We start from the raw sequence: 12,210 nt of genomic DNA, 5'->3' as shown, positions 1-12,210 counted from the left end.
CGCCCGGCTTTTTTGTAAGAGGAGAGAGATTTGCTGTTACAAATATGGGTTCTGCACACGATTGTCATTCAGATGCACTTGTAGCCTACACTGTGCAGACAAGCTGTGCTAAACTTTGTATCTCAATGCCCAGAATTAAGTTGCAGGTGAAAAAAGAGCTTGGCTGGCAGTAAGTTTGGTTTGGGGGCATAAAATACAGTGCGAAGACAATCATAAAGAGCTATAGACCATCACTAAAGGGAGAGTTGAGCCGTTTACTGAAATTGAACTAGTAATTGATAATTGATGGTCCAGTAGAGGTCAATGGGCAATATAAATTCATTTGATGTTACAAAACAGGAGATACCCTTGCAGAAAGCGCAGTAAAGATGCCGTAGCATCCGCTTTTTAAGAACATGGCTCTACTATTCAACCGACCTACCTGCCCAATCCCCATATCCTTCAATTTCATCAATGTCTTAAAATTATTTGTCTTGAATACAGTTTTTGGGTGGGATTATTCAATTATTTTCTAAGTGGTGCCTCCAGCAGTAAATGTGAAGGACAGCTTGCTAGCTGCCTTGCTAAGTTTTTCCGCCATTTTAAAAAACATTTAGAACAAACAAAAATGGAAGGGGTGGGCTGTACAACATCATGCTGGCAGGACAGGCCCACCAGCAACCTCAGCTCCTGCCAGACTGGGTGCCATTTTTAAAGAATGCACCGATAAAAGAATAAATAATGGGCGCGATTTTCTGCAAATGCGGCGAGTCGTAAAGGCTGCCGTGAAACTGGCCGTGTTTCACGGCAGCCTCCGCGCCCCCTCCCGGGACCCGATTCTCCCCTCCGGGCGGGGTTAGCAGCAGGGCCCCGTGAACCACGGCATTGCGGCCTTAGCGACCGTCGCTAAGTCTGCGCGGCAAGCGTCACGCCAGCTGACGCGCACGATGACGTCAGCCGCGCATGCGCGGATTGGACGGCTCCAACCCGCGCATGCGCGGGGCCGTCATCTCCCTCGGCCGCCCCGCGGACTGATCCTGTGGGGCGGCGGAGGGGGAAAGAGTGCATCCGTTACGGACGTACTGCCCGCGATCGGTGCCCACCAATCGCAAGCCCATGCCACCCTTGGCACGGCCGTGGTACTGCCGTGCCAATCGGGGCCCTGGATGCCCAGAACGGGCATGTTGCGGCCGTTTTTACGACGGCAGCAAGCAGGTGTGTTTGCTGCCATAAAAATGGCCATAAAGGCCTGGGAACTCGGCCCATTGGCCTGGGGAGAATCGCTGTTCGCCGTAAAAAACGGCGAGCAGCGATTCCTGTCGTGGGGCGGCCATGGGGGGGGGGGGAGAATAGCGGGAGGGCGTGAAAAATGTCGGGGACGCCCTCCCGCTATTCTCCGACCCGTCGTGGGCAGCGGAGAATCGCGCCCAATGGAACCCGTCTCAAGGGGGAGGCGGGGTGGACGATACGATGAGAAGATCCACAAAGTCAATGTTAATGGGGTCCTGACCTTTCTTGGCGGGAACCCCATTATGTAATTGGCGGGTTTGCGGGACAATCTCAACGAGGATTTCGGTGGCATAGAAAACATTTTTGGACTACCATTAGATTCTCCGGTCGAAAATGGGGGTGCAAAATTTGCCGCATGACTTAACATCAAGAACTCTCTGGAGTGGGCAATTTCAAAGATTCACAAACCACTGAATGAAAGGATTACTCCTCATGTCAGCCCTAAATGGCCGACCCTTTATGCTGAGATTATGGTCCAGCGGTGAATAGTAGCCAGCCAGGGGAATTGATCTCTCGGGATCTATCCTGTCAAGCCCAACAAGAATGTTGTACATTTCACTAAGATCATTCTTCCAAATTCCAGCCTATAAAGAATTCATTAGCTCAAATTGTTCATTGGAAAATGAAGTGCCTGATTTTCCAATTTATACCTTTGTGTAAGGACTCTGGATTGGAAAATTTACCTTGTTGCACTCACAAACTATTTATGAGGAAAAGAAGAGGCACAATCTATCGACCTCGCCGTGCCCGCCTTTGGGTGCGACAGGGCTGATAAATCACACAAGGTTTATTGGCCTCATCATGCTTCACAAGATCTAACGAGGCCAGGATCCAAATTTGCATATTCAAGTGAGTTGTTAGTCTCTTCTTGCACCGGGGTGCGGAGCTCGTTATTGTAAGATTGGCCAGCCTGGCGGAGGAAGTTCAAAAGGACCTACAGTGAGTTGGGATGCGCTCCAGCTTTCCCTGGCGGGGAGGGTGCAGGCGATTAAAATGAACGTACTGCCGAGTTCCTCTTCCTGTTTAGATCCATACCAATCTTCATCTCCATACCAATCTTCATCTCCAAGGCCTTTTTACACAGAGTGGGAAAAATAATCATGGAGTTTGCTGGGCGTGGCAGGAACCCAAGAATCCCCAAGACAACACTGCAAAAGTGGAAAAACATGGGTGGTCTGGCTCTGCCAAACTTCCAGTATTATCACTGGGCAGCCACAGCCGAGAGGGTGAGGATATGGATACGAGAGCCAAACATGGAATGAGTAAGGCTGGAGGACTTCTCCTGCAAGGAAGCAACCCACGGCAGCATTCCACCCCCCCCCCCCCACCCAAGAAAGTAAACATCCTGTCCAGTGGTGGCAGCCATTCTGAAAACATGCAACCAAATGAGGCAGCATTTCAGATTAACTGGGGTGTCCCCCATGGTCCCCATTCGCGGAATCCACAGATTCCCACCAGCCATGTTCGATGCCACATTTTAAAACTGGAGACAGGATGGGGGGTTGCTGGTGGTCAGAGACTTTTACAAAGGAGACAGACCAGCGACCTTGGGTGACCTGGACCTGCCAACGGGATAGGAGCTTATCACCTCCAAATTAAACACTTTCTTCGCAAGGCAACGGCAAGATACCCCAGGGCCCCAAAAGACACACAGCTGGAGGAACTAATAAACACGAACAGCAAGGAGGGACAAAACTATGGGAACATATACGGATGGTTACTGGATAGACAAGATTACCACTGGATGAAGCCAGACGAAAATGGGAGGATGAATTGGGGATGGAGGTGGGTTGGGGACTCTGGAGCGAAGCACTGAGCTGGGCCAACTCCACCTCCTCCTTTACAAGGCTAAGCCTCATGCAGTTTAAACTGGTGCACAGAGCTCACCTGACCAGAGTCTGAATGAGCAGGTTCTTCCCATAGGTGGAGGACAAATGTGAACGGTACCAGGGAAGTCCAGCCAACCACTGCCACATGTTCTGGGCCTGCCCCAGACTTGTTGGGTTCTGAACAGCTTTCTTCGAGGCAATGTCCAAGGTTGTGGGGGTGAGGGTGGAGCCGTGGCCGAGAGTGGCAGTCTTCGAGATATCAGATCAGCCAGAACTACTCATGGGGAGGAGGGCAGACCACCGGGCTTTTCATTCTCTAATCGCACACTGGAAGATCCTGCTTGGCTGGCGATCAGCAGCACCACCCACAGCTGCAGACAGGCTGGAAGACCACTCGAAATTCCTCCACCTGGAGAAGATCAAATACACCATCCGAGGGTCGGACGAGGGATTCCACAAAGTGTGGGGGCCATTCATCAGCCTGTTCCAAGACCTGTTTGAGGCCAACAGCGGCTGGGGAAAGGGGTGGGGGTGGGCGGGGATGGAGGGAGAAAGACAAAGGAAGACACAAGGAAGAGAAAGAGGCGGAGGAGGGGAAGGGGAGAAGAGAACCCAAGAGTGCCACAGAGTGGAACAAAGGGGATAAAATAAGGGGAGGGGCCACACTGCCCCCCCACCAACAACAAAACTAAAGATCCCAACAGAATGCAATGGAACACAGTGTGTGGCGCCAAATGCAGAAGACATCACTAAGAGGGATACTAAGCCGCCAAAGAAAGGGGAGCGTGGGGGTGGGGGGTGGGGGGGATGTGGGGAGGAGGCAGACAGGGGTAACAGCATCTAAAAAGCTGTGTAAATAAGAAACTACTTTATTTGTAAATATCAGACACACTTGATCCGTTACTCTGTAAAAACTGGAAAACACCAATAAAATCATTAAAAAAGAAATAGGACTGAGTTTGGCCTCGGTGGGACATTCAGAAACGAAGCAGAGTCCCGTTTAATAGCGGCGTCATTCTCGATGATGCCAGCATTAAGAAACACCCGGCTAAACGCACCCGACATGGGACTCTGTATCATTTCTGTTAAATCACACTCAATACTGTGAATTTGTTTTACAATTCTATTGCAAGGGAGGGTGAAAGGTTTTCGGGGGTAGACAGGAAGGTGAAGTTGATCTTAGAATTAAATCACCTTTGATCTTACCGAATAGCGGAACAGGTTTGAGGAGATGAGTGACTTACTCCTGCTCCTAATCTATATGTTCATATGTTCTTCTGTTAATTAACACCATTGTCATCAAAGGTAAATTTGTTCCTGTAAGCTTGACTCATTATAAATAGATAACACACAGGAAGGAAACTTCTTCACCTGGTTATTTTGTAGCCTGTTTATCAGAGGATACAGAAAATTACCTGCAGTTGATATGCTTGTGTTTCTGTAAGAAGGTAGAGATAGTCACATCACCTGAGAGTTCTCCAATTCGTGGCACACCAGTGGTATCATCGCACAGCAGATAGCCACAGAGCACATCTCTGCATTAAATAAAAAGCAGTTTGGTTCATGCTAAATGCAAGATTAATTTTATATACATTATTTGATTGCTCATATATACCACCTGATTATTACATTTTTCATATTTAAGTTCGAGTTCAAATTCACCTTTTAAGATCCATGTAGCACCAAATATGACTTGCCGGTAACATGGGAAAGTGTGAAGTAAAGAAATGGCATTAAAATTCAAATTAGTTAAGGAAGATTTTATTTTATTTTTAAAGGGATGTGGGCATCAGGCCAGTATTTGTTGCCCATCCATAATCATCTTGGATAAGGGGGTGCCTTCTTGAACCACTGCAGTCCATGTGGTGTGGGTACACCCACTATGCTGTTGAGGAGGGAGTTCCAGGAATTTAATCCAGCGACAGTGAAGGAACAGCGATATATTTTTGAGTGGCTTAGGGAGGAACATTGAGGTTGTGGTGTTCCCATGTATCTACTGTCCTTGCCGTTCTAGATTGTAGTGACCCTGGATTTGGAAGGTGCTGTCGAAGACGCATTGATGAGCACCTGCAGTGCATCTTGTTGATGGTACACACGGCTACTACTGTGCATTGATAGTGGAGGGAGTGAATGCTTGTGGATAAGTTGTCAATCAAGCGGGCTGCTTTGCCCTGGATGGTGTCGAGCTTCTTGAGTGTAGCTGAAGTTTCACTCATCAGGCAAAGGGAGTGTATTTCATCACACTCCTGACTTGTGCCTTGTGGAGAGGGTTTGGGAAGTCAGGAGATAAGTTACTCATTACAGGATTCATAGCTCCTGATCTGTTCTTGTAGCCACAGTATTTGTACGGCTAACCCAATTCAGTTCCTGGTCAAAAATGACCTTCAGGATGTTGATAGTGGAGAATTCAGTAACGTTAATGCCATTGAATGTCAAGTAATGATGGTTAGATTCTTTCTTGTTGGAGATGGTGTCATGTGAGAGTACCCTTTAAGAAATGGGTGATTTAGAAATGTACATTTAAGAAATGAAGCTGCTCATGTTACTGGAGTGATGTTAGATTGTGGGTGGAGCTGAGCTCTACTTCTGCTTTTTTTATTTTCAGTTTGAGAGAGAGCTCAAACTGAGAGAGGGTGTGTCTGTGTTTTCAGTGAGTTGCACTGCTGTGATCTCTACCATCAAAAGACTATCTATGGATCATTTGGGTGAACTCAGAATTGTAAAAAGGTTTCAGTATTGAATATAAATATAATGTGTTCCTGTTTGAAGGTTTGTTAAGTCTTTTGGATATTAAAAAGACAGCATACAGGTTATTTAGTGTTGTATTCTTTGGGAGGTGTATTTGATTTACTGGTTGCTAAGATATTCACTGTTTGTTTTAAAAAGGTTAACTTGAGTTCATAGAATAAACATTGATTTGTTTTAAAAAAAAACACTGGTCCATTTTCTGTTGTACCATACCTGTAGAGTGAGCCGTGTGGTCCCCATACCACAATCTATTAAAAGCTGTGGGTCAGGTGAACTCCATGATATACTTTGGGGTTCTCTAAACCCTGGCCCATAATAAATTGGGGGCTCATCCGGGATAAAAGTCTATGTGTTGGATTGGCTAAGTGAACTTAAAGACAGTGAGGGGAGAGCATATTGTGGTTGCTTTTCAGGTGTGGTATTTTAGTTTAAGTGGGGAGTGTATTATGGAAAATGGCTCTTTCAGAGGCTCAGAAGTTTTTGGGGGTAGAGATGGTCACACGCAGTACCTTACGGACAGAGACTAAAAGCAGGCTGTTAGATTTGGCAAAAACATTGCAGATAACATTACCTGACAAAATGCGAAAAGATGAAATAATTATGGACGTGGCTAAGCGTTTAAAGTTGCCTGAGATACAGTTTGACTCATTGGAAATAGCAAAAATTGAGTTGAAAATTAAACAAATGGAATATGAGAAAGAATTAAAGCAGCTTGAATACGAAAGAGAGAGAGCGGAAAGAGAAAGAGAGAAAGCGGAAAGAGAAAGAGAGGAAAATGAAAGAGAGAGAGAGGAAAAAGAAAAGGAGAGAGAAGAAAGGAGAAAAGAAAGAATAGCCCTAGCAGAACAAAAAGAAAGAGAAAGGGAGATACAGATCAGGGAAAAAGATAAAGAGAGAGAGTTTGAACTTCAGAAAATGGCCATGAAACATGACAGTCAATTAAAATTGGCAGACGTAAAGGGAAACGTACAGTTGGATGATAGTGATGATGATAGTGAGAGAGAGCGTCAAATTCAGAGGCGTGGCGGGGATCTATTTAAATATGTCCAAGCATTGCCAAGGTTGTGAAGGTAGCTAAACAAATGAAATGGCCCCAGGACAAGTGGGTGTTACCGATTCAAACAAAGCTGGTAGGTAGGGCTAGTGAAGTGTTTGCGCCTGTACTGAAGGAGGTATCAGGGACGTATGAGGAGATGAAAAAATCCATCTTAGGTGCATATGAACTAGTGCCTGAAGCTTACAGACAAAGGTTTAGAAAGAATTTGGTCAAACATACATGGAGTTTGAAAGGCTCAGAGTAATTTTGATAGGGCGAGCAGGGCTTTGAAAATAGACCAAACGTATGAAGCTCCCAGTGAAATTATACTTTTGGAGGAGTTTAAAAATTCAATTCCTGATGTAGTGAGAATTCATGTAGAAGAACAGAGGGTTAAAACTGCAAGAGTAGCAGCAGAAATGGCAGATGATTATGAATTATTTCATAAATCAAAGCTTGGTTTCCAACATCAGTTTTAGCCTGTGAGGGACAGAAACTGGGGACAGGAGAAATACTCAAGTGGTAAAGGTAAAGGTGATCTGATGGGAGATAATAAGGAGAGCGTACCTCAGATTAAAAAAGAAATCCAGGAGGGTGGAAGAGACATGAAAAGTTTCAAATGTTTTCACTGTAATAAACTAGGCCATGTAAATTCACAGTGTTGGTGGTTGAAGAAAAGCACTGGAAAGGCTGATGTGGTAAAACAAGATAAGACAGTGGGATTGGTTAAAGTGGTAAAAGAAAGCCCAAGTGAAGCAAAGGAGGTGCAAAAGATCGTACAGCCTGATCAAGAGGTGATTGACAAGAAGGTGCCAGATCTCTTTAAAGAATTCACTAGTGTGGGTAAAGTTTACTCATGTGTATCAGGAGGAGTAGGTAAAGAAGCCACAATTTTAAGCCACAATTTTAAGAGATACGGGAGCTAGTCAATCTTTAATAGTAAGAGGAGTTATGTAGTTTGGGAAGAATGTTGCCAAAAAGGGTGGTAATATGTGGAATTCAGGGTGAGAGGAGTAGTGTTCAATTATATAAGGTAAGGTTGGAAAGTCCAGTGAAGAGTGGTGAAGTGGTAGTAGGAGTAATAGAGAAACTATCTTGTCCAGGAATACAGTTTATCTTGGGTCATGATATAGCTGAATCGCAAGTGGGAGTAAATCAACTGTGTACCATCAGAATCGCAGGGAGCATTAGAAAGGTGGCATCAGACAAATGTTGAGGGCTTATTGTCACGACTATCCAGAGGATTGGGATAAAGGAATTCCATTCGTACTGTTTGCAATTAGGGATGCACCTCATGAGTCAACCAAATTTAGTCCGTTTGAATTAATTTTTGGTCATGAGGTAAGAGGACCACTTAAATTGATTAAGGAAAAATTGGTGGGTGAGAAATCGGAACTTACATTCTTTGGATTACGTGTCAAATTTTAGGTAACGATTAAGTAGAGCAGGTGAATTGGCTAGACAACATTTGAAAGTTGCAAAAAATGTGATGAAACGCGTAGTGGACAAGAAATCCAAAGTTTGTAGTTTTGCCAGTGGAGATAAAGTTTCAGTATTGTTACCAGTAGTAGGTGAACCTTTAAAAGCAATGTTTTGTGGACCTCATCAGATGGAAAGGAAATTAAGTGAGGTGAATTATGTGGTACAAACACCAGATAGAAGGAAAAATCACCGAGTGTGTCATATGAATATGCTTAAAAGGTACTTTGACAGGGAAGGAGAGAAAAAGGAGGTTTTAATGATTCTAACTCAAAGTGACAAACCAAATCTAGATGGCTGATTTCGACATACCTCAAATTAAATTGGATAATAAGGATGTTCTTAAAAACTGGGATAAATTGTTGAGTTATCTTCCAGGGGAAAAACGGATTGACCTGAAAGAGTTATTGATATCACATGGGCAAGTTTGTGGAGATAAATAGGGAAGTACTAAAATGGCTATACATGATGTAGATGTGGGAAATTCTGTTCCAATCAAACAACATCCATACAGACTTAACCCATTAATATTGGTACAGGTTAACAAAGAGAATGAGAGTATGCTTAAAAATGGCATAATTGAAGTGGACGGCAGCCAATGGAGCTCACCCATAGTGATGGTACCTAAACGAGACAGTACCCAACGGTTGTGTGTGGACTATAGAAAGGTTAATGCAGTTACAATAATGGACTCTTATCCTATTCCCACGTTTGGAGGATTGCATTGAGAAAGTGGGACAATCAGCTTTTATTTCCAAATTGGATTTACTTAAAGGTTACTGGCAGGTACCTTTACCCGAAAGGGCGAAGGAGATTTCTGCTTTTGTGACTCCAGATGATATATACCAATTCAAAGTTATACCATTTGGCATGAAAATGCCCCAGCCGCATTTCAACGGTTACCTAACAAAGTTGTTTCAGGATTACCCAATTGTGCGGTATACATCGACAATCTGGTAATTTTCAGCCAGACATGGACAGAACATTTGAAACATCTGATGGAGTTATTCGATCGACTTCTGGAGGTGGGTTTGGTGATAAACCTAGCCAAAAGTGAATTTGGAAAAGCCCGAATCACTTTCCTTGAGGAGTTTTCGATACCCTCGAGAGAAAGGGAAATAATGCGATTTTTTTGACCTGAATGGATTTGATCGAACATTTGTGCAAACGTTTTGTAGCGTGATTGCTCCACTGATGGACTTGCTTAAGAAACGTAAAAAATTTCAATGGACAGCGGACTTTCGACAGGCATTTGACTGCCTGAAAGCTGTGATAACCAATGCGCATGTGTTGGAGAATTACAAGGAACTCTATGATCAGATTGAACTAAATTATCTGACTCTAAAGAGAAATTCCGAGGTGTGGAGAAATGGATGGATCGTGCAGAGAGTTTCTTGTTCAGTGAGACTGTCAATCGAGAAGGATATAAGTTGGAAAAAGAAGAGCAAAAAAAACATGGACTATACTGTGATACCTGTTTGTGTGTGTTGTTTTTTTTTGAAACGATAAAGTATATTTAATGTATGGATTTCTTAAAGGATGGTGAAAAGGTTAAAAATGAAACCATCTTGAAGTTGATGGTTTATTTTTTTTCTTGGGGGGGAGGTGTCATGTGAGAGTACCCTTTCAGAAATGGGTGTTTAAGAAATGTACTTTAAGAAATGGAACGGCTCACGTTACTGGAGTGATGTCAGATTGTGGGTGGAGCTGAGCTCTACTTCTGCTTTTTTTTAGTTTCAGTTTGAGAGAGAGCTTGGATATGTCTGTTTGCAGTGAACTGAATCTGAAATTAAAAGTGAGCTGCACTGCTGTTGATTTCTGCCATCAAAAGACTATCTATGGATCATTTGGGTGAACTCAGAATTGTAAAAAGGTCTCAGTATTGAATATAAATATAATGTGCTCCTGTTTGAAGGTTTGTTAAGTCTTTTGGATGTTAAAAGGACAGCATACAGGTTATTTAGTGTTGTATTCTTTGGGGGTGTATTTGATTTACTGGTTGCTAAGATATTCACTGTTTGTTTTAAAAAGGTTAACTTGAGTTCATAGAATAAACACTGTTTTGTTTTAAAAAACCACTGGTCCATTTTCTGCTGTAACATACCTGTAGAGTGAGCCGTGTGCTCCCCATACCATAATCTATTAAAAGTGTGGGTTAGGTGAACGCCATGATACACTTTGGGGTTCTCTAAACCCTGGTCCATAACAATGGACATTGCCTGGCACCTGTGTGGCGTGACTGTTACTTGCCACTTGTCTCTTAAAATTTTTTTTTAATAATCTTTATTGTCACAAGTAGGCTTACATTAACACTACAATTAAGTTACTGTGAACATCACCTAGGTCACCACATTCTGGCGCCTGTTCGGGTATACAGAGAGATAATTCAGAATGTCCAATTTAGCTTACAGCACATCTTTTGGGACTTGTAGGAGGAAAACAGAGTACCCGGAGGAAATTCACGCAGATACAGGGAGAACGTGCAGACTCCGCACAGACAGTGACCCAAGCCGGGAATCGAACCTGGGACCTGGCATTGTGAAGCAACAGTGCTAACCACTGTGCTACCATGCTGCCTTCAAGCCAGGATATTGTCTAGGTCATGGATTGCTTCAGTGTCTGAGAAGTTGTGAATGGTGGTGAACATTGTGCAATGAGTGGATTCATTTATTTAATTAACTTCTGCAAAGATATATGGCCAACTTCACTTTTGTTTGCATTGAAATATAAAATTACATCACTAGCAGGTGACATCAATGTGACATCAACCTTCACGTCCATTCACCCAGAATACATTCTGTAAAAATCAATGAACCCCATAGTAACAATCAGCCGTTCTCAAGTTTCTTTAAAAGTCTGATTTTATTACAACTCTAAAATAGTAAAAATCAACCAGTCCTTTAAAGTATCAGTTGCAGAAATTCAAAGCACTTGACACCACTTCAACAGGTATAAACAAACACTGCCATTGACATAATAAATCTAAGGGGAAAATATCTGTAAATCCAGCAATGCTTTCCTTTGTGTGCAGTTTCAATAAATTAATGGAGATCTGGCCTTTCAGTATATACATCAAGAATTAATGGGGGATTGTAAGAAAGATACTGCATTAATTGTGGGGATTTTAAACTTCATATAGATTGGACGAATCAAATTGACAAAGGGAGCCTAGAGGATGAGCTGACAGAGTTTATTGGGAGCAGTTTTTTTTAGAATAATACATTCTGGAAGCAACTTGAGAGCAGACTATGTTGCACCCGGTAATATGTAGTAAGACAAGATAATTAATTAGCTTGCAGAAAAGGATAATCTAGTTCAGAGTGATTGCAACATGATAGAATTTCACAATCAGCTTGAGGGTGAGAAATTAGTCCTTTTTAAACTTAAATAAAGGCAATTATGACGGTACGAATTTAAAATTGGCTAATGTGGAATGGGGACTTTTGTTAAAATCTAAGAGAATTGAGAAGCAGTGGTAGACATTTAAAGAGATAATTCAAAGCGCTCAACAAAAATATCTTCCATTGAGAAAGAAAGATTCCATGAAAAGGATGCACTAACCATTGCAAATAAGTACGTTTAGAATTGTAGCAATTTAAAAGAAAAGGTGTACAATGCTGCAAAGATTAATGGTTGTCCAGAAGATTGGGGACATTTTAAAAATCAGCAAAGGATGATCGAAAAAAAGTGTGAAAATTAGCAAACAAATATAAAAATGGACAGTAAAAGCTTCTACAAATATATAAAAAGAAACCAGATGTGCAAGTTGAGGAGTGGTGCCCTTGAGGATGAGACTGGGGATTAATAATGGGCAACAAGGCAAATGGCAGAGATTTTGAACAAGTTTCC

General features: G+C 42.8%; 1 protein-coding gene across 6 annotated transcripts in view; it reads right to left on the bottom strand.

Annotated features, from left to right (window-relative positions):
* adam22 (ADAM metallopeptidase domain 22) overlaps positions 1-12,210 on the bottom strand; it is a 480,389-nt gene that overhangs the window by 108,440 nt on the left and 359,739 nt on the right. For all 6 annotated transcript variants that reach the window (XM_038797995.1, XM_038797996.1, XM_038797998.1 and 3 more), the window contains exon 22: positions 4,514-4,633. In XM_038797995.1, coding sequence (XP_038653923.1) covers positions 4,514-4,633 — 120 coding nt within the window. The remainder of the gene's footprint in view (positions 1-4,513; positions 4,634-12,210) is intronic.

Source organism: Scyliorhinus canicula, chromosome 5 (assembly GCF_902713615.1).
Source record: "Scyliorhinus canicula chromosome 5, sScyCan1.1, whole genome shotgun sequence".
Lineage (NCBI taxonomy): Eukaryota > Metazoa > Chordata > Chondrichthyes > Carcharhiniformes > Scyliorhinidae > Scyliorhinus > Scyliorhinus canicula.
The sequence above is the reverse complement of the archived record's forward strand: the minus strand, read 5'-3'. Positions and strand labels throughout refer to the sequence as shown.